Here is a 23,000-nt window from a genome sequence, read left to right on the forward strand (position 1 = left end):
GAAAACCTAGAAACAGGATGTGTTTGGGCATGGGAGGGAGTACATTATGAGCATTATGTAACGAGCACCGAACAGAATCAGAAAACAGATAGCACTCTGGCCTTTTTAACTAATAAGTAGGACAGATGCGCGATCACTGCGTGGTTTATTGTGTTAAATACCCCCCATCAGTACAATACTGTCCAAGCGCTGTCCTATATGTTAGTTCATGGAAAATATAGCACAAAGTTGAGCCATATATCTGGAGGTTTATTAGCACCACTGACCAGGAACGGGGCAGCTGCCTATCCTGAAGAAGGCAACCTTCTGCAGAGAATAAATGGATGATTGATGACTGGCATGGACACAATGGGCCAAAAGGCCTCTCACTGTGCCGTAAACAAGTCCTGCAACTCTAATATTGTGCAGAGGAATTTTTTTTTAAATTCAGAGATTGGTGGATACAAGCAGAATTGCAACTCTTAAAAGACATTGGGATGGATACATGAACAGGAAAGGTTTGGAGGAAGATAGGGCAGGAACAGGCAGGTAGAACTACGGGAGGGTGAGAGCGCGAGAGAGAGAGAGAGAGAGCGCGAGAGAGAGAGAGAGAGCGCGAGAGAGCGCGAGAGCGCGAGAGAGAGAGAGAGAGAGAGAGAGAGAGAGCGCGAGAGAGAGAGAGAGCGAGAGGGGGGAGGGGGAGAGAGAAAGGGGGAGAGAGAGAGAAAAAGGGAGACAGGGGAAAAAGACAAAGGAGGCGGGGGGAAAAGAGGGGGGGGGAAGGAGAGAGAGAGGGGGAAGGAGAGGGGTGGGGGGGAAAGGAGGGGGGGAAAAAGGAGAGAGAGAGGGGGAAGGGGTGGGAAAGAAGAGGGGGGAAAGGAGAGCGGGAATGGGGGGGCGAACAGAGCGAAAGCGGGGGGGGGCGAACAGAGCGAAAGCGGGGGGGGGCGAACAGAGAGAAAGCGGGGGGGGCGAACAGAGAGAAAGCGGGGGGGCGAACAGAGAGAAAGCGGGGGGGCGAACAGAGAGAAAGCGGGGGGCGAACAGAGAGAAAGCGGGGGGGCGAACAGAGAGAAAGCGGGGGGGCGAACAGAGAGAAAGCGGGGGGGCGAACAGAGAGAAAGCGGGGGGGCGAACAGAGAGAAAGCGGGGGGGCGAACAGAGAGAAAGCGGGGGGGCGAACAGAGAGAAAGCGGGGGGGCGAACAGAGAGAAAGCGGGGGGGCGAACAGAGAGAAAGCGGGGGGGCGATCAGAGAGAAAGCGGGGGGGCGATCAGAGAGAAAGCGGGGGGGCGATCAGAGAGAAAGCGGGGGGGCGATCAGAGAGAAAGCGGGGGGGCGAACAGAGAGAAAGCGGGGGGGCGAACAGAGAGAAAGCGGGGGGGCGAACAGAGAGAAAGCGGGGGGGCGAACAGAGAGAAAGCGGGGGGGCGAACAGAGAGAAAGCGGGGGGGCGAACAGAGAGAAAGCGGGGGGGCGAACAGAGAGAAAGCGGGGGGGCGAACAGAGAGAAAGCGGGGGGGCGAACAGAGAGAAAGCGGGGGGGCGAACAGAGAGAAAGCGGGGGGGCGAACAGAGAGAAAGCGGGGGGGCGAACAGAGAGAAAGCGGGGGGGCGAACAGAGAGAAAGCGGGGGGGCGAACAGAGAGAAAGCGGGGGGGCGAACAGAGAGAAAGCGGGGGGGCGAACAGAGAGAAAGCGGGGGGGCGAACAGAGAGAAAGCGGGGGGGCGAACAGAGAGAAAGCGGGGGGGCGAACAGAGAGAAAGCGGGGGGGCGAACAGAGAGAAAGCGGGGGGGCGAACAGAGAGAAAGCGGGGGAGAAGAGAGAGAGAGAAAGGGGGGGGGAAGAGAGAGAGAGAAAGGGGGGGGGAAGAGAGAGAGAGAAAGGGGGGGGGAAGAGAGAGATAGAAAGGGGGGGGGTGAGAGAGAGAAAGGAGGGGCGAGAGAGAGAGAAAGGAGGGGCGAGAGAGAGAGAGAAAGGAGGGGTGAGAGAGAGAGAGAAAGGAGGGGCGAGAGAGAGAGAAAGGGGGAGTGGCAGAGAGAGACACAGAGAGAGAGAGAGACACAGAGAGAGAGAGAGACACAGAGAGAGAGAGAGACACAGAGAGAGAGAGAAAGGGATAGAGAGCGTCAGTGAGCGCGAGAGAGATCTGGCAAAGCCTGATAATGTCTAGGAAGCTACCATCGCCATTCTGGAACCATCACACTAATGAGGGCTTCCCAGAGGCATCAACCACATCTTGAACAAAAAGCAAATTCAAGATTTTAGTTATGTGGAGATGGGATTGTCCTCCTCAGAGTAGAGTATTTAAGGGAAAATTTAACGAAGGTATTCAAAATCATGAAGGAACTTTGAGAAGATTAAACAGAGAAACTGTTGGTTTATGTCTAATGGTCATTTTCCTCTAAGGGAGATGTGCAAGACACCACCATGTGATCTAAGGGTACAATACTCTCCTACTCCATCTTATCCCACAATCACTTGAAGCATTCTTCTCTGTTGAAACCCTGTAACCCAGACTCTCTGCCTGAGGAACATAATGTTTCTAAACAACTTCCCCATCTTTTCTCTGTTTGTTTGTATATAGTTGTTAGTTGGAATGGAATCTGTCAGATTCTTCAATACCATAATATTCACACGTGGTTGATTGTGTTACTAGAATCCTGTTTCAAATGTCAGGACCGTCCACGTAACCAGAGGGAGGGAGGGTGAAGGTAAATTACTACAAGAACCATGAGGGAAGGTGTTAAATATTGACCAAATATAGAAGGACATGCTCTGGGGGTGAGGCACTGCCTGAAAGGACAATGTGCGCAGATTCGAGAACAATCTCCAAAACCGCCATGGATAAACAGAGACAGTGAGAGGAGACCACTCGGCCCTTCAAATTCACACTGACCCTCCGAAGAGCATCCTACCCAGACATGCGTCCTCCCCAATCCTATCCCTGTATCCCTGCATTTCCCATGGCTAACCCACCTAGCCTGTACACCCCTGGACACTGTGGGGCAATTTAGCATGGCCAATCCATCCTAACCTGCATGCCTTTGGACTGTGGGAAGAAACCGGAGCACCCAAAGGAAACCCACGCAGACATGGGGAGAATGTGCAAACTCCACACACTCGGTCACCTGACGGTAGAATTGAACCCGGATCCCTGGCGATGTGAGGCAGCAGTGCTAACCACTGAGCCACTGTGCCACTCCCTATGTGCGCGTGATAGTGAGCAAGTGCAAGAGTGTGAGCTGCTATAGCAGTGATTGATCGAAAGAGAGGGCATGAATGCGATTTACTGGAGAGCTGTCTCAAAAGGGCTGGCACAAGCACAATGGGCCAAATGGCCTCTTTCCTGTGTGCCATTCTGGCATACTTGCTGCAGCACAAGCCACTCAGAGTGAACTTAGCCACCCCTCTCCAACGCAAAAGGTAGAACAGCTGCAGACAAACAAACAAGCCTTTCAGAATGGGGACCCCACTTATCAGCACCACATTCCATGCCGGTCAGCCCAGAGGTTTCAGGTGGAGAGCTGTGTGCTCAAGAGAAGAAAAAAAAAACCAAACTCCCATACAGTCTAAAGCTTCCGATTCTGCCCAGCAACATCAGAACCTGCAGAGTACATCTCTTCCCCCTCTCCCTCTGCTATTCCCTTTGCTCGACAAGGGCAAATCTCCAAAAACAGGTGACGTGCAGGAAAACAGCAACAGCTCACTGCATTACCAATGTTTAATTCTGAATGACCTCTTGGACAAAGGGAGGGGTGGGGGGTGCAGGGAATAAAACCTCAAGTGAACAAGCTTCAAGCACATTTATTACATTTCAAGCACCACCCTGTAGCACCTTTCTGATCTTAATTGGGGGGGAAACTTTGTTACATTGCATTTCACCCCCTCACCCTGCTCCCCACACAAAGACCCCTGCAGAAATCAATTGACCAGACACATGCACACAGGGGAAAAACAACACACACCCAAGTTATTTGCCAATCTATGAACCATAACACTCTCAGTCAATACACAGTGCTGTTCAAATATTGCACCTTTCCTTCACAAAACAGATTTTAGCCTGATTTGAACCACAGAATTACATTAGGGTTTCAATCCAACAGACTGCATCACCATATTGGGAGTCAATACCGCTTCCTACACACACACACAAACACACACTCACACCAAATGTAAGGAGCTAAAGGGTCTCGGACAGCATATGTTTATTAATCATTGCCCAGTCTTGTGATTAATCCCCAAGTGCAAAGATTACACAGGAATTTATAAAGTCAGGAAGTTATTTTAAGCCATTCTGCTCACTATAAGCATTGAGTTGTGGTCAAAATCAATTAAATTCTCATCTTCCTTCCCGTAGCATTCTTTGCACCTTTGTTAAGTTTGAAGTCAGTAAACATATTGCCTCCCGGGATGCTTTTTGTTTAGAGAAGCTACAACATTTAACACCGAGTTAAAACGGAAATCTATTTTTAATGAGTGCTTCAATTTTAACACAAAACGCTTCCAACAAACGCTACAGCCCAATTGGAAAGTGCACACTTTATTTTAAAAGCAAAACAAGAAATTGCATTATTAAATATGTGACAGAACAATAGGAGCTTCTAAACTTCGAAGATTCCAAGCTGAATCAGCCACGTCTCAATCGCTATTGGTCGAGAAAAAACACATCCAGAATTGTTCATATGAAAAAGATCAGCACATTTAGTATCATAGAACCCCAACGGTGTGGAAGCAGGCCATTTGGACCATCGAGTCCAAACTGACCCTTGTAAGGGCATCCAACACAGACCCATCCCATCCCTGTAACCCTGCATTTCCCATGGTTAATCCACCTAGCCTGCACATCCCTGGACACTATGGGCAATCTAGCGTGGCCAATTCGCCTAACATGAACATCTTTGGATTGTGGGAGGAAACCAGAGCACCCAGAGGAAACCCGCACAGACACAGGGAGAATGTGCAAACTCCCCACAGACAGATGCCCCGAGGCTGGAATCAAACCCAGATCCCTGGCGCTGGGAGGCAGCAGTGCTAACCACTGAGCCACCGTGCTGCCCCAAATTTGCAGGGTAATGGCATTCAATTTAAACACTTACTAATCAGCTCTTAGAGTTACAGCAGCCCATCAGAACCCCTTTGTGACCTTTAGGGAAGAGAGTCGGCCATCTTCACCTGGTCTGGCCTCCATGTGACTCCAGAGCCAGCTATTGAGTCAAGTCTGAAATACCTGGGTGGGAAACTCCAATCAAAGGGGATTTACAGTGTCACAGAATTGTTATGCCCCAGAAGGCAGCTGTTTAGCCTACCATGCCTGTCCCAATTCCAGTAGGGGCAATAAATCCTGGCTTCGGGTACCAATGTCTAGACTCCGAAGTGGGCCGTGAACATGAAACTTGAGAGGCGAGTGTGACTAAGTTACGTGAAGATGAATGTTTGTACCTACACTGAGGCAAATTCATGGACTTATTTTCAGCCACACAATGAGCCATCAGGGATGAGGCCTTGGAAACAAGGTTTAACTTGAAGAAGCATCGTCACGTTCTTTTGACCCTTTGAACTTTAAACCCTGACAGTACCTGGAACAAAAATATATTTTCTGGAGATCCATTGTAAGCTTAGAGAAGGTGTTTGCCAACACGGGCAAGGATTACTTCAATTCACATTCATATTCACTAAGACTAACCACCTGTGTCTCCACAACATCTGGCTTCAGCCTGTCTCAGCTGTTCCACCACGGAACCCTTCACTTTCCTCCGAACTCACCCCTTCCTGGCTGGACTCCCACACCCTACCGTCCCTAAACTTGAGGTCGTCCAAAACGCTACCACCCATCACTTCATTTCTCCAACTCACGTTCCCTCACCACCTCGCTGCGTCACATGGGTCAAGGAACACTTCCATTTTGAAAATTCTCACCTTGGTTCTCAAATCCCTCCTGGCCCTCACCCAGCTCACCCCATAACCTCTTCCAGCCTCACCTCTCTCCAAGCACTGCCGTTGCTCTTCCCCAGACACTGACACCCCCCTCACACATCTGCAAGTTAAATCCACTCCACCACTTGTTGCCGGGGGTCCACATTCTGACACCCCCCTCACACATCCGCAATTAAAATCATATCCCACTAGGTGGATGGGGTCCACATTCTGGGAGGTGGTGGTCTCATGGTAATATCACTGGACTAGTAAATCAGCAATACCAGGTTCAAATCCTCCCGTGATTTTAAAAAAGCACACCTTATGGTGACCATTTAACTATTGTCAACCGTTTTACAAAACCCACGTGGTTCACTAATGTTCTTTCGCAGGGGAAATCTGTCATCCTTACCTGGTCAGGCCCACATGTGACTCCATACCCACAGCTACGTGACTAACGCTTAACCGCCCTCTGGGTAATAAATGCTGGTCTTTTACGGCAAGGTCTATATCCTGTGAACAAATTTAAGAATCCCTTCCAGTGCCATTCTTTCTGATGTTCCTTCATTTCCTTCCATTCAGACATTCCTTCAAAGTTTAACCATTTGAAAAAAAACCCAAATAAACATACAAATGCTGAAGAAACTCAGCAGGTCTAGCAGCATCTATGGTGGGGGGGAAGATGGGGGTGGGGGGTGGGGGGGAAGACGGGGGGTGGGTGGTGGGGGGGAAGACGAAGGGGGAGACCGTTAACATTTCAAGTCTAGTAGTGACCCTTTGTCAGGACAGTGACTAGACCCAACCCATTAACTGTTTCTCTCTCAACAGATGCTATCAGATGTACGGAGTTTCTCCAACACTTCTTACTTATCTTTCAGATTTGCAGCACGAAAGAGAGTTTTCAGTTTCATTTTTACATTTGAGTAAGCTTCTGGTCATCTCCTACTTCTGTATTATAAATAGTCTGGTTGGGCCCCTTGTGCCATTTCACTGCGTTAAAGGGAACTGTACAAATAAAGACCTGATGAAGGGCTTTAGACCGAAATGTCGATTTTCCTGCTCCTTGGACACTGCCTGACCTGCTGTGCTTTTCCAGTGCCATACTCTTGACTCTTATTCCAGCATGTACAGTGCTCACTTTCAGCAAATAAAGACTGCTACTGGCCTTCTAAACATCAAAATACAAATATTTCTTAAGTCAAGTTGAGTGACTAGATTGGCTAAATAGACATGGTCTTTTCCCTGGGGTGGGAAGAGTCCAGAACTAGAGGGCACAGGTTTAGAGTGAGAGGGGAAAGATTTAAAAGGGACCGAAGGGGCAACTTTTTCACACAGAGGGTGGTGTATGTATGGAATGAGCTGCCAGAGGAAGTGGTGGAGGCTGGTACAATCACAGCATTTAAAAGACATCTGGATGGGTATATGAATAAGAAGGGTTTAGAGGGATACGGGCCAGGTGCTGGCAGTTGGGACTAGATTAGATTAGGATATCTGGTGAGAATGGACGAGTTGGACCGAAGGGTCTGTTTCCAAGCTTTACATCTTTATGACTCTATGCCAATCTTCCAGATGGAGGGGCTACAGAAAGCCCAAATGGGTAATCTGTCGGAGGGGGAACCAGTCTGCTGTACAATAACAGAATGAACTATAGGATCTTGGAAAGCTCTGAAGATCATTCTATTCATATCGACAGAATCATTCCGGTATCGGGGTAGATGGATAAAGTGGTTAACAAGGCATACTTGCCTTTACTGGTCGAGAGATAGAGTTTAAGAGCAGGGAGGTGATGCTGAAACAGTATAAAACATTGATTGGCCACAGGAGTATTGTGTACGGTTCTGGAATACTCAGATGAGTGTTTTTGACCAGCACAGACTCAATGGGCTGAAGGGCCTTGTTGTGGGTTGCTATAACTGTAATATCAAGGTGCTCAGTGCAAAGAATGCATCATCACCCTAAAAACAAAGACCCTGACAGACCTTGGCAATGCGGGCACGCGCTGTTGGGAAATCACTGTAGCTGGGTGGCACACAGGAGGGCACTTTATGCCAGATCCACAGCCAAAGTGTCCAGAGGTGGCACAGGCTCTGAAGATTCTCACTCACACACTGAAATAATACCCCGTTAATAAGTCCGTTTTTACAGAGGAACCTGGATTATCTTAACAACACGGGCAGGGAGCATTTTGTTTGGATAATCGAATGATGGGTAATCGAGGTTCTTCTGTATTTACCCATGGAGAATCCTTGACACTGATCCAGCTCCCTCAGAGCCAGCTCTCAGAGTGAGCAGAACCTCCGACAGTCCTGCTTCATTTTTTTTCCTGTTTATAATTTTTTTAGATTTATTAAACAAATTACAAAACACAGTTTACAAAAAACAGTGAACATTTACAGCTGTATACAACAGCAATTTTACAAGGGAGAGGAGCAGCAAAGCCAGGCCCCAAATCCTACTGTTCAACCAGTTTACAGGGAGATGAGGACAAACCTCAAATCCCAGTTTCACTGATGACAAGATAGCGACAATGACATTTGTACATAAAAAGCCAATCCAGTTACAGAAACGGTGCATACAATACAGAACCAGCAAGCCCCCATCCCTCCCAGCTTCCGACCACGCTAAGGCAGCACGCCCCTATGTACCTTTCAGTTCTCGGTCCACCCCATGCCCCTTCCAGTTCTCGGTCCGCCCTGACACACCTTTCGACCACCTCTAGGACAGCCCTCCCCGGTACCCGCCCGGGGTGACAGCGGTCAGGACGGCCTACCCACCTTCCGACTTCACTAATCACCCTCAGCACCTTTCGACCACCTCTGGGACAGCCCGGCCCAGTACCTGCCCAGGGTGACAGCGCTGAGGATGGAACACTCCTGTTTCTACCTGTCAGCCAGGGCTCCCTGATTGGACCAGGTTAACAGCCGCAGTCAGGGAACTCAGATTCTTGGAGGTCCCCCTGGCTGACCCTGTTACAAGCACTAACACACACCCTGCCCTAGCTGCCCATCACTCAATGACAACACAAGCTGACAGTTCCACGGGCATCCATGCCTATCCCACAGCACACTCTTCAGTACCGAGGGAGTCTCAGAATTTGAAGTCGCCACTTACTGAGTCTACCACCATCACACATCAGAACATGGGGAGGTGAAGGCCCAATGGTATGATGCCTACACTGTTAATCCAGAGACCCGGATAAACTCTGGGCACCCAGGTTCAAATCCCACCATGGCAAATGGTGAAATCTGAATTAAAAAAAAAAATCTGGAATAACAAGTCTAATGACGACCATGAATCCATCGTCAGGTCAGGAAAAAAAAACCATCTGGTCCACTAATGTCCTCTACGGAGGGAAATTGTCATCCTTATCTGGTCTGGTCTGGTCTACATGAGACTCCAGACCCACAGTAAAGTGCTTAATGCTCAATCGCCTTCTAGGTAATTTGGGATAGACAATAAGTGCTGGCCCAGACAGTGACACCCACATACCGTCAATTAATTAAGTTAAGCACTAACCTTTTTTTAAAATTGACCAGCTCACACACATTCTAATAAACCTGTAGAGCAAGGGATCTTGAGGAGCAGTGATAGTGTCCCAACCTCTAGGCCTGGAGGCCTGGGCTCAGGTCCCAACTACTCCAGACATATATCATAACCATAAGACATAGGAGCAGAAATTAGGCCAATCGGCCCATTGAGTCTGCTCTGCTATTCATTCATGGCTGATATGTTTTTCAACCCCATTCTCCCACTTTCATCCTATAACCCATCTATCTCCATCTTAAATACGCCCAATGCCCTGGCCTCTACAGTCTTCTGTAGCAATGATTCACCACTCTCTGGCTGAAGAGGTTTCTTCCTATCTCCGGTAGCTCAGTGGATAGCACTGCTGCCTCACAGCACCAGGTTCGATTCCAGCCTCGGGCGACTGTCGGTGTGGAGTTGTCACGTTCTCCTTGTGTCTGCGTGGGTTTCCTCCGGTGCTCTGGTTTCCTCCCAGATGTCCGAAGATGTGTGGGTTAGGGTGAACTGGCCATGGGAAATTGCCCATAGTGTCAGGGCTGTGTAGGTTAGGTGTATTAGTCAGGGGAAATGTAGAGTAATAGGGTAGGGGAAATGGGTCTGGGTGGGTTACTCTTCAGAGGGTTGGTGTGGACTGGTTGGGCCAAATGGTCTGTTTCCATACTGAAGGGGTTCAACGATTAAAAGGTCTTCCCTTTATTCTAAGGCTGTGCCCTCGGGTTCTAGTCTCTCCTACCAATAGAAACATCTTCCCAACATCCACACTGTCCAGGCCATTCAGGATTCTGCAAGTTTCAATCAGATTCCCTCTCATCCTTCTAAAACATCCCTGAACAGGTCAATTAGGAAATATTTAACCCACTGGAGCAGCTAGGACTTGAACCTGAGCTTTTTAACTCTTGTATTCTGAAACCTATTTATCCTCAATTTAATATATTTCCATACCAACTCTGTACTTGGGATTAATTACTTGGTCTTTTGGAGAACAGAGACACTGGGACCCCATTAAGCAAAAAAAAAACATACTTTTATTGTTGGATTTAAATTCCTCTGACTCACTCAAGCAATTGTTGCTTGTTACCTTATCTCTCACCAATTTATATCTACACTGGTCAATTCTTAAACCCTTGGATCCAATTAATGAATGACCAAGCCTTAATGTGAAAGCTTTGAAATAGTGATGAGGCAGTTCTGCTGATATAACTTAAAAAGTCAGAGATCACTTGCATGCTTGCATCAACTGAAAGGCTATCCTGTTAACTAGTTTCGACAACAAAAGGCTAGCTTTAAAAACCAACGCCCAAAGATGGTCAGACTCGGAGCGTTTTTGTGTTTAAGATATCGCAATCTGGGAACAAACAAAACTGGACCTGCTTAACAAAATCACTATGTTTGCATAGTACTTTCAGATACAAAATCTCGAGATGCATTTATGGAAGAGTTATTAAACAAAATTCTGACGGAGCGTCACAATAAAGGAGACGACCTTGGTCAGAGGGGGCAGATTTTAAAAAGGAGAAGATTTTTGTTTTGAAGTGGGCATGGTATTAATGAGCTTAATTCAGGAGGCTTGTAAATGCAATTCAGCAAAGGTTGGCATGCTTTTTTTTCCCCCCCCTGATGTTGACAGCATTGGAGGATTTGAGCTATAGGGAGAGGCTGAACAGGCTGGGGCTTTTTTCTCTGGAGCGTCGGAGGCTGAGGGGTGACCTTATAGAGGTTTATAAAATCATGAGGGGCATGGATAGGATAAATAGGCAAAGTCTTTTCCCTGGGGTGTCAAAGTCCAGAACTAGAGGGCATAGGTTTAGGGTGAGAGGGCAAAGATATAAAAGGGACCTTAGGGGCAACTTTTTAAATGTAGAGGATGGTGAGTGTATGGAATGAGTTGCCAGAGGAAATGGTGGAGGCTGGCATAGTGACAACATTTAAAAGGCATCTGGATGGCTACATGAATAGAAAGAGTTTAGAGGGATATGCGCCAAGTGCTGGCAAATGGGACTAGATTAGGTTAGGATAGCTGGTCAGCATGGACAGGTTGGACCGAAGGGTCTGTTTCCGTGCTGTACATCTCTATGACTCTGATTGGACCTGGGCTGAATGGCTTGTTGGACCGTTCGGGGGCAGTTTGGAGGCACCTGCATTGTTGTGGGTCTGGAGTCACATGTAGACCAGACCAGGTAAGGACAGCAGATTTCCCTCCTTGAAGGACAATAGTGAACCAGATGGGTTTTTACGACAATTGAAAGTGATTGCCATTAGACCAGCTTCTCACTCCATATTTTATTTTCATTGAATTTCAATTTTAACCATCGCCCACAGTGGGATTCAAACTCCTGTTCCCCAGAACATTAATCCGGAACTCTACCTTCCTGGTTCGGTGACACCACTGGGCTACGAACTCCTGTGATGAGGAAATGTTACACAGTCTCAGCTTGTATCCGCTAGCGTCTAGGACAGAAGAGGTGACCTGACTGAAACATACAAGATCTTGAAGGGTCTTGTCAAGGTAGATATGGAGAGGATGTTTCCTCTTATGAGAGAATTTAGGACAAAGGGTTGCCCATTTTAAATTTTACTCTGAGGATCTTGAGTCTTGGTTATCGAGGGTAAGGAGAAATTAAATTCCGAGGTACAATCATATCAGCCACGACTGTATTGAATCGTGGAGCAGGTTCAAGGGGCTGAATGGCCTACTCCTAATTTGGACGCTCCTGAAACAGGAGAGTGAGACACAGAGAAATTGATGTCATTTGTAGTTTACTACATAACAAATACCTCAGTGAGTCAGGTTCTGTTGAGTCAGATATCTTGAAGTACATCTACAATAGAATGATACCACAGAGTCTAGTTTTTGTGCTGTCTGATGTTACGGTACATTACATAGAAACAATTGTCTCTAATACACAGAAAAAGTGACTTAAAGTGGGGCAGGCAATTTTATATTACAGTGTCACATGTGACGATGTCATGAAATTGTCTTAAAACCAAGATGTGTCTGGTGTGGAGATTTACACGATAATACAATGAGGAGAAAATCAGAGAGCTCAGGTCCCAGGCTGCTGAAGGTACGTTCACGATAAAACATTTGAGCCAACTACTTCCAAAAAGGTCTATTCGAAGGGAAAACAGAGAACAGCCTTTGCGGATCACAGTCTACTTTTTAAAACTTGTTTGAGGAGGAACACTGTGCCAGAACAAGTCCGAAGGGCCTCATTGTACGCTACAACAAATTTTACAGAAGTTTGCAATGCCGTTAGAAAAAGGAAAACATAATTTTCACTCACACAGTGTACCAACCCTAACAGCACACCACAGTAATATCCGAACCAAGAGTTCAGATTGTAATAAACTTTAGCTGTGCAGGAGTAATGTTAAACCACCGTAAAAATGATAAGAGAAATTGCAAGACAAATCAATTTCGAATAAAAATTCTCCAAAATTGCTCCCTTTTTTCTGCGTATCACATCAAACACAATATTCTAACAGCAAACATTTTAAAAACGACGAGGAACGTCACAGCCATTGTCAGCACCAAGGCCAGTCTGAATCAGTGCCTGACTATTCCTACCAGCTCTATATGCTTTTGCAATATTTATAATTTTCTCAATCAGGGTGCATGCTGACATTTCTTGAGCAAACTATTTCTTTTATGTAGAAGTCTACTTTGCAATTGCGTGGTGTGCCACACCTCCAAGGTCAATATTTAAAACTCATTTCAGAATTTCCTTTTGACCTTGTAACTCAATAATGAACAGACTGTACCTGATTGATAAACGGGTGCATCTCACTGTTTGCATGTAGAATATTCAACACCGAATCATGCTGTTCAGTGCAGACTCGAACCTCGTCCTGTCTTTCCATATTTATTCCTTTCTCCCCCTCAGATGCTGACTTTGCCTCCCTTAAATGCTTTTCACATTTGCTTTGGCACTCCCTATGGGCTCACATGCCACATTCTCATCACTCTATGGGTGGACAAGTGCTCCCTGCTGGATTTATTAAAGATTGTATTATGCAGCTAGCCTTTAGATTTGTTCGATCATCTCAATTATTGTGCCAAGCTGGGAGGAAAAACATCACATATTAGGCACAATGCAGATGACACGTGTACATCTTAAGCCAGGTACACTGTTAAAGATTCTTTTACCACGTAATTATTTTTGCCTTTTCCAGTTTGAATTCAGATTTCCTTTTGAAAGTTTCCACTGAACATGTTTCCACCACATTCCCCTCAACCCCATTCTCAGCTCATTATCAAACTCGACCCCATTGTTTTACTCTGCCACTTATTTCAGAAATGTAGAAAAGTGGGAGGCCATTCAGTCCATTGAGCACGTTCCGTCATTCAGTATAATCATGACTGATCATCCAACTCAGTACCCTGTTCCCTCTTTCTCCCCAGACCCTTTGATCCCTTTAGCCCTAAGAACCGTATCTAACTCCTTCCTGAAAACATTTAATATTTTGGCCTTAACCACTTCCTGTGTCAGAGAATCCCACCGACTCCCCACTCTCTGGGTGAAAACATTTTTCCTCATCTCAGCCCGAAATGGCCCACGTTTAGACTGTGATCCCCTGGTTCTGGGCTCCCCAGTCACTAGGAACATCCTTCCTGTGTTTACCCTGTCTAGTCCGGTTAGAACTTTAAACCCTTCAGTGAGATCCCGCCCTTCACTCTTCTCAACATCGGCAAATTCTATCCTAACTGTCTCAGTCTGTCTTCATACATCAAGTCCTGCCAACCCAGGAATCAGTCTGGTAAAGCCTCACTGCGTCCCTCCATCGCCAAGAACACTCTTCCTCAGATAAGGAGACCAAAACTGGACACAATACTCTGGGGTGGTCTCACCAAGTCCTTGTGTTAAAAAAAAAGTGGTGTCTGATTACTGGCAATCCTACACCAGTGAGAACAGTTTCTTCATCAAAACAAAAACCAGTCACTATTTTGAAGACCTCAACTCGATCATAACGTCCCCAATTGTCTCCAATCTTTAGCTAACTGAAGCACCAGATATTCTTTTCCCTCATCCCAAGTCTAGTTAGTTAATAATTTCTGCCATGTTCTCTCATGGAAACATTGCATGTTCAATTAAAATTAAAAGACTTGAAAGATGTCTACTATTACAGAAGATCGCATCCTGTAATTCTCCTTCAGACTGACAGCAGAGGTTCAGCTTGACAGTGAAGGACGACAATCTGGTCAAAATATGCCTGGCCAACTCAGCTCACTCAGAGTCATTTCAGGAGAACATCCAGTCCAAGTAAGTGTCAAACGCAAGGCAAAAGTTCAACTCTGAGACCAGCTTGGGAACTTCACAATAGAAATCAAGAGCCTTAGCTGAAAATAATGTCAACCACTGCATTCCTGATTGCAAACATAAAGGAAACAGCATCCAGCACGAAAATCACAGCTTTGAGAGAAATATTTGCAGTTTTTCACGTGCGTTCAAAGCTACGGTGTTACTTATTGCTAGAAGATCTTGCCTGGTTTGCAGTTTAACACAGACAACATCCAACTGTACTTTGCAAGAAAAATGTGTTAACGTCATAATGACTTACCACTCAAAAGAGGCTGCCCTTCACGAATAGTCCTTGAAACATCTGCATTGTAAACATTTTCTGAAAATCCAGGTGTGCATGACCCAAGTTCACTTGCTTCCACTGGTATCTAAAACAGAAAAGCCCAAGACATAAAACAAATAATTTAAAATGCAAACAAATCCTTGGATAAAGAGACAGTACTGTAGATCCTGGAGATCTGAATTACAGAGAGAGTGCGCTGGAGAAACTCAGCACCTGAGAATAGAACGAGAGTTATGAAGCTTTAAGTCCACATGTGTCTTCACTATGAAACTCATCCAGGATTCAAAATGTTAACTCTCGTTTCTTGCTCTCTCTGCAGATGTAACAGGCCGGCCACGTTTCCCCAGCATTTTCCATTTGTATTTACAAACAAAGCCTTTCTTAGTTGTAGCCCTGTCTGGTGTAAACAAAGTCAGTCAGTCATACAGCATGGAAACAGACCCTTCATCCATGCTAACCAGGTTTCCTGCACTGAACTAGTCCCATTTGCCTGCATTCGGCCCGTAAACCTTTCCAATCCATGTAGCTGTCCAAATGTCTTTTAAACATTGGAATTGCACTTGCATCTACCATTTATAGAGTCATAGTCATAGAGGTGTACTTCTGGCTGCTTACATGAAACGTTTCCAACCTCAGGTCCCTTTTGGAACCATCCCCCTCTCACCTTAAACCTATGCCCATTAATTTTGGATTCTCCCACCCTTGGGGAAAAAGACCTTGACTTTTCACCCTATCCAGTCCCCTCATGGTTTTATAAACCTCTACAAGGTCACCCCTCAGCCTCCTACATTCAAGGGAAAGAAATCCCAGCCTATCCAGCTTCTCAGCATGGAAAAAGACCCTTTGGTCCAGTTCGTCCATGCCAACCAGATAGCCTAAATAACTGTAGTCCCACTTGCCAGCACTTGGCACATATCCCTCCAAACCCTTTCTATTCATATACCCATCCTGATGCTTTTTAAATGCTGTAATTGTACCAGCCTCCACCACATCCTCTGGCAGCTCATTCCATACACACACCACCCTCTGCATGAAGTAGCCCCTTAGGTCTCTTTTATGTCTTTCCCCTCTCACCCTAAACCTATGCCCTCTAGTTCTGGACTCCCCCATCTGAGAGAAAAGACCTTGTCTATTTACCCTATCCGTGACCCTCATGATTTTATAAACCTCCATGGTCACCCCTCAGCCTCCAGGGAAAACAGCCCCAGCCTATTTGTGATTTGGAGATGCCTGTGTTAGTACTGGGGTGTACACAGTTAAAAATGACAACACCAGGTTCAAGTCCAACAGGTTTCTTTGGAAGCATTAGCCTTCTGAGCGCTACTCCTTCATCAGGTGGTTGTGACAGCGACCTGATGAAGGAGCAGTACTCCGAAAGCCAATGCTTCCAAATAAACCTGTTGGACTATAACCTGGTGTTGTGTCATTTTTAACTTTGTCCAGCCTATTCAACCTCTCCCTATAGCTCAAACCCTCCAATCCTGGCAATATCCTTATAAATCTTTTCTGAACTCTTTCAAATTTCACCCTTATAAATCAAACCCTTCAGTCTTGGGGTCATCCATGTAAATTGGTTTTGCAACCTTTCCAGTTTAACCGCATCCTTCCTCCAGCAGGGTGACCAGGATTGTACACAGTACTCCAAATATGCTTAAATCAAACAATTCTAGAACTGCAGAAGCGTACAATACTAACTGTGAGATGAAGTAGCAGAAGTAGGTCATTCAGCCCATCAAACCTTTTCCACAATTCAATGAGATACAGTCATATATAGTCGTAGAGTCTTACAGCACGAAAACAGGCCCTTCGGCTGAAACTGATCCATGTCAATCAAGGCTGACCTAATTATCCTCAACTCCACTCTCCTGCCTTTTCCCCCTTCCTCTCCATTCCCTTTACTGATTAAAAATCTGTCTGTCTCAGCCTCGGGTATACTTAACAGCCCAGTCACAGAGATTTAAAGCACAGAAACAGACCCTTCAGTCCAACTCGTCCATGCCAACCAGATATCCCAACCTAATCTAGCCCCATTTGCCAGCACCTGGCCCATTCCTCGGATGCTGCCTGAACTGCTGTGCTCTTTCAGCACCACTAATCCAGAATCTGGTTTTCAGTATCTGCAGTCATTGTTTTTATCATAACCCCTCTAAGCCCTTTCTAATCATATACCCATCCAAATGCCTTTTAAATGTTGTAATTGTACCAGCCTCCACCACTTCCTCTGGCAGCTCATTCCACACACACACACCACCCTCTGCGAGAAAAGATTAGACTAGATTATATTCCCTACTGTGTGGAAACAGGGCCCTTCAGCCCAACCAGTCCACACCGACCCTCTGAAGAGTAACCCACCCAGACCCATTTCCCTCTGACTAATGCATCTAACACAATGGGCAATTTAGCGTGGCCAATCCACCCGACCCTGCAGTGGGGTACCTGAGGGATCAGTGCTGGGACCGCAGCTTTTTACAATATATATTAATGATATAGAAGATGGTATTAATAGTAACATTCGTAAATTTGCTGATGATACTAAGCTGGGTGGTAGGGTGAAATGTGAGGAGGATGTTAGGAGATTACAGGGTGACCTGGACAGGCTAGGTGAGTGGGCAGATGCATGGCAGATGCAGTTTAATGTGGATAAATGTGTGGTTATCCACTTTGGTGGCAAGAACAGGAAGGCAGATTACTATCTAAATGGAGTCAAGTTAGGTAAAGGGGCAGTACAAAGAGATCTGGGTGTTCTTGTACACCAGTCAATGAAGGCGAGCATGCAGGTACAGCAGGTAGTGAAGAAAGCTAATAGTGTGCTGGCCTTCATAACAAGAGGGATTGAGTACAGAAGCAAAGAGGTTCTTCTGCAGCTGTACAGGGCCCTGGTGAGACCACACCTGGAATATTGTGCGCAGTTCTGGTCTCCAAATTTGAGGAAAGACATCCTGGCTATTGAGGGAGTGCAGCGTAGGTTCACGAGGTCAATTCCTGGAATGGCAGGACTATCTTATGTTGAAAGATTGGAGTAACTGGGCTTGTATACCCTTGAGTTTAGAAGACTGAGAGGGGATCTGATTGAGATGCATAAGATTATTAAAGGATTGGACGCTCTGGAGGCAGGAAACATGTTTCCGCTGATGGGTGAGTGCCGAACCAGAGGACACAGTTTAAAAATAAGGGGTAGGCCATTTAGGACAGAGATGAGGAGAAACTTCTTCACCCAGAGAGTGGTGGGTGTGTGGAATGCTCTTCCCCAGAGGGCAGTGGAGGCCTAGTCTCTGGATTAGTTTAAGAAAGAGTTGGATAGAGCTCTCAAGGATTGTGGAATCAAGGGCTATGGAGATAAGGCAGGAACAGGATACTGATTGAGGATGATCAGCCATGATCATATTGAATGGTGGTACAGGCTCAAAGGACAGAATGGCCTACTCCTGAACCTATTGTCTATTATCTTTGGACTGTGGGAGGAAACCGGAGCATCCGGAGGAAAGCCACGCAGACACAGGGAGAATGTGCAAACTCCACACAGTCAGTCACCCGAGGCTGGAATTGAACCTGGGTGCCTGATGCTGTGAGCTGCCGTGCTGCCCCAAAAGGTTGCCCCTTAGATCTCTTTTATAGTCTCGATAGCTCTGTACATTAAACAATTCCAGATTCATTAGCCTCTTCCCCTTAAATAGAAACCCCTTATTCTGAAATTAGGAGTCCATTCAGTCATCCTGTCTGTGCTGACACTTTGAAAACGCTATCCAATTAGTCCCCACTCTACTCGCCCTTTCTCCAATGCTGTACATTTTGTTTTCCTCTTCAAGTAATTTTTTTTTAAGTTATTCATGGTTATACCAGAGTTTCAGACAGCGTCCCCCAGATTATAACATCTGACTGCACTTTTTTAAAAAAGTCCTCAGATATTGCAGGAGAATCTTAGCAGGTTTAGCAGCACCTGTGAAGAGTGTGAACATTTTGAGAACTGAAGATGGGTGACCGTACTCAAAACGTTAACTTTTTCCTCGCTCTCTCTGCACAGATGTTAATTTTTTTTGTCAGGGTACAATTGAAATAGAATTCTCATGGAGAGGAGGTTCCAAATCTTCCTCGGTGTTAATTAAAGACATATGATTATACCATAGCTAACACTGCCATAACAAATAAACTCTCAAGAGGCATACTCAGTGAGAAAGTAGGCTATTTTCAAATGTGTCCAATGTTTGGGTACCAGACAATGATCTTAACTGGGTCAAGCAAATCACTTGTCAGACTGGAGCTGTACTGTGGGAACAATTCAATTCGAAGTGTAATGCATCCCTGATCATTCCGTTTGAATAGGACAAAGCAGTTAAATGATTTCATGCTTAAAAGAATTTGATTACAATGCAGTATTTCAAACAATTCTATTAATAGGCATGTGGAGTTTTTAAAAAATCGCATGGATCGGGGTGAAAAATATAGCACATTTTAACCGTGGTAAACAATTTCTCAAGAAAGGTCTCAAAACATTAACTCTGTTTTATCTCCACAGACGTGCTAAGTTTCTCCTGCGATTTCTGTTTTGGTGTTTCAGATCTCCAGTGTTGAGGTTTCTTTGTTTCGGTTAATTGTGATAAACCCTAGCCAAACACTGCTCAGATCTCCAGAGTTAATTTACACAAGTTCAGTGTGCAAAATTGTAGCCATCAGCACTTTACTCACATGTAGATTGGGAGGGGTAAGGGGACGGGTCAATTTATGATGAAAATGCTTAACAATTCTGATCAGTTTGGAAATGCAGAGGTAAACAGATTACTTTTGGTTACAAAGCAAAAAGGAAGCTGCTGTTCTGGGATTTAAATTTAGGTCTCAAAACTTGAGCTCCCTTGCATATTTATAAAGTAAGAATCTCGAGTGCAACTTAACAATTGTGAATGAGGCATTGTGAAAATACCGCTCAAAACTGAATGAAAGGGCTCAATAAAGAGAAGGTTGTATTGTGATTTAAATCAACAAGGAATGGGCAGTTATTGGGGAAATTGCTGGTGTTCTAAATGCCAAACATTCTCCCCCTCTCTCTTGGAAATATCTGGGGCTCACCAAGTCGCTGGGAGGTCTCTCTCCACCACCCCCAGTCCCCACCACTCAATGCAACCTGCTAGAGAATTAATCAGGAATGCAATTGAGTTTTAAAACTGCAGAGTAGCAGATTAACAGTAACGAGGTTTAACAGCAGTCAGCTGGAAGGTGTACAGACAGGAGTCGCCAAGCACTCTGCATTGGGCGGCTGTTCCACTTACACAACGCCGAAAATACGCCGCATGTTAAAGACAATACAACCCCATGGCTAATCCACCCGAACGTGCAAAATCTTTCCAATTACAGGGATCCTTTGCAATGCAAACCTCCCGAACCGCAGGATTTTTAAAAAAAATAAAGTTTATTCCTAAAATGCAATGAAATCAATGGTTTGCAACGTAGCCACAGTGAGTGTGTGTAAGGACTGTAGAATTAATCTCTCCAGAAGGAATATAAACAAAATGCACCTCCCCACCCCGTCTCTCTCTCTCTCTTTGTGTAAGTTCTGCCCAGGTCTCAGTTTCTCTGTAAGGATCTGTGTAGAATTCCTCTTCCCCCTATTCAACTGTACCCCTCATGATGGTGCCTGGACTGATTCTTCTCTCAGTGTCTGAGGGGGAGGGGGAGGGGTCTATGCCCCAATTTCTCTCCCTTTTATTAAGTCTTACCGCCCCCACCCTCCAGGAGAAGATTTCCTGGGTCTCATTTGAGTGTTATCTCAGTCTCTCATCCCCAGCCACCCTCAGTATCTCTCCTCCCCCCTCACACAGGGATACTGATCTACCCCAGGGTATAAGGTCACTGTACTTTTGTCCCTGAATCTCTCTATGGCCTGCACTTTTCTCTCTCCATACCTCTCAGATCCCACCCCCTCACATTCTGCCCCTCTCAGGCTCCCTCATCTATACCTCCTTCTGCGCAGTATCCCTCTTTTTACCTCTACCTGTATCTCTCTTACTCCCTTTCTTATCTCTCTCTCTCCTGTACCCACCTCTCTGTCCTGTATCTTTCCTGTACCTCTCTCCCTCTGCCCTGCATCTATTTCTCCCCTAGCTCCTCTGTCCTGTACCTCTCTCTCCCTCTGCCTTTACCCCTCCCTGTATACGCCCCTCTCTATCCTGTATCTATTTCTCTCCTAGCTCCTCTCTCTCTGTCCTGTACCTCTGCCTTTACCCCTCCCTGCCCGCTATCTATTTCTTTCCCATCTACCTCCCTCTCTCCCAGCTCTGTTACCTCTCTCCCTCTCTATCCTGTATCTATTTCTCTCCAGTCCCGGTCCTCTCTCTCTCTCTGCCCTGTATCTTTCCTGTCTCTCCTCCCTCTGGGTTGGAAGCGGGCAGATGTCCTCCTGCCCTGGACGTGCAGCCCTGAGCCGCAGCCCCGGGAGAAGGTGACCGGGACCAGCCGCTCGCTCGCTCACTCACTCACCCTCAGTGCCGCCGCCGCCAGCAGCAGCAGCGCCGCCGCCCCGAGAGTCCACATGAGGCACAGTCCCGCCGCCGCCCTGGAACCGGAGGCGGCCCCCGAACGCTTCGCTTTCAGTCGCCTCTGTCGCTCCCTACGTGCCGGTGTCCGAGTCCCGGCTGCAGGCTTTACCCCGGCCGCCTGCCGGTTCTCACTCGCCCGCTGCCGAGGGATGCGCTGTTTGCTAGCGGAGTCAGTGGAATACACACAATGGGATCCGCTCGCTGTCTCTGTCTCTCTCTCTGTGTCTGTGTGTAACTGCGGCAGCAGCTCCCTCTCTCTCTGTATCCTAGCGAGAGCTCAGAGCCAACTCTCTCTCTCTCTCTGTGTCTCTCACACCCTCTATTTTCCTGTTTCACACTCTCACAGCTCAGGCTCCATAACACTCCACCCCCTGGACCAGAACTCACTGTGTCTAACACAACACCAACTCTCACTGCCCTTCCCCACACACACCCCGCCTTCAGGGATACACCTCCACTCTCCTGTGCTCCCTTTCTCATGTTAATCGCACGTGGCCCTTCGGCCCATCTCGTCGGTACTGCCAAACGTGCACTGCTACCTACACTTTTCCCCACAGCCTTCAGAGTTCTGACATTTGAAGCACTTTCTTTTTTTAAAAAAAAGAAAATAAAGGTCTTCCCCACCACCTCAGCTCCCCCCACTCCGGCTGAGGATGACAGATCACAGATTATTTGTGATTACTCACACGGATTACAGATCCCCGACACAATGTCAAATGATTTCCTCAAATCGTCTCGGAACCTCCTGCATTCCCCACTCAAAACCCCTCACCCCTTCCCCCCCTCCCCCCATCCACCCTCTCCCTCCCTCCTCCCCACTCCCCCATTCACCCTCTCCCCCCTACCCCCCTCACCCCCTCACCCCCCCTCCTCACCCCCTCTCCCCCCTCACCCCCCCTCCTCACCCCCTCTCCCCCCTCACCCCCCCCCTCACCCCCTCTCCTCACCCCCTCTCCTCTCCCCCTCCCTCCTCACCCCTCTCCCCCCTCCCTCCTCACCCCCTCTCCCCCTCCTCCTCACCCCCTCTCCCCCCTCTCCCTCCTCACCCCCTCACCCCTCCTCCCCTCCTCACCCCCTCTCCCCTCCCTCCCCACCCCCTCCTCCCCCCCCTCCCCACCCCCTCCTCCCCCCCCTCCCCACCCCCTCCTCACCCCCTCCCCACCCCCTCCTCACCCCCCTCCTCACCCCCCCCCTCCTCACCCCCCCCTCCCTCACCCCCCCTCCTCACCCCCCTCTCCCTCCTCACCCCCTCACCCTCCTCACCCCCTCACACGCCAACCTCCTCACCTCCCTCCCCTCCTCCCTCCCTCTCCCTCCCCTCCCCCCCCTCCCCTCCCTCCTCCCCTCCCCCTCCCCTCCCCTCCCCTCCCTCCCCTCCCCTCCCCTCCCCTCTCCCTCCCCCTCCCTCCCCTCCCTCCCTCCCCTCCCTCCCCTCCCCCCCCCTCCCCTCCCTCCCCTCCCCCCCTC

General features: G+C 47.4%; 1 protein-coding gene across 1 annotated transcript in view; it reads right to left on the reverse strand.

Moving 5' to 3' along the window:
- LOC140476719 (cadherin-2-like) overlaps positions 1-21,930 on the reverse strand; it is a 181,833-nt gene extending 159,903 nt beyond the window's left edge. Inside the window, exons 1-2 of the mRNA XM_072569539.1 lie at positions 21,475-21,930; positions 14,983-15,091 (exon numbers count right to left, since the gene is read on the reverse strand). Coding sequence (XP_072425640.1) covers positions 14,983-15,091; positions 21,475-21,528 — 163 coding nt within the window. The 5' untranslated portion in view covers positions 21,529-21,930. The remainder of the gene's footprint in view (positions 1-14,982; positions 15,092-21,474) is intronic.
- Between the last annotated feature and the right edge of the window lie 1,070 nt (positions 21,931-23,000).

Source organism: Chiloscyllium punctatum, chromosome 5 (genome assembly GCF_047496795.1).
Source record: "Chiloscyllium punctatum isolate Juve2018m chromosome 5, sChiPun1.3, whole genome shotgun sequence".
NCBI lineage: Eukaryota > Metazoa > Chordata > Chondrichthyes > Orectolobiformes > Hemiscylliidae > Chiloscyllium > Chiloscyllium punctatum.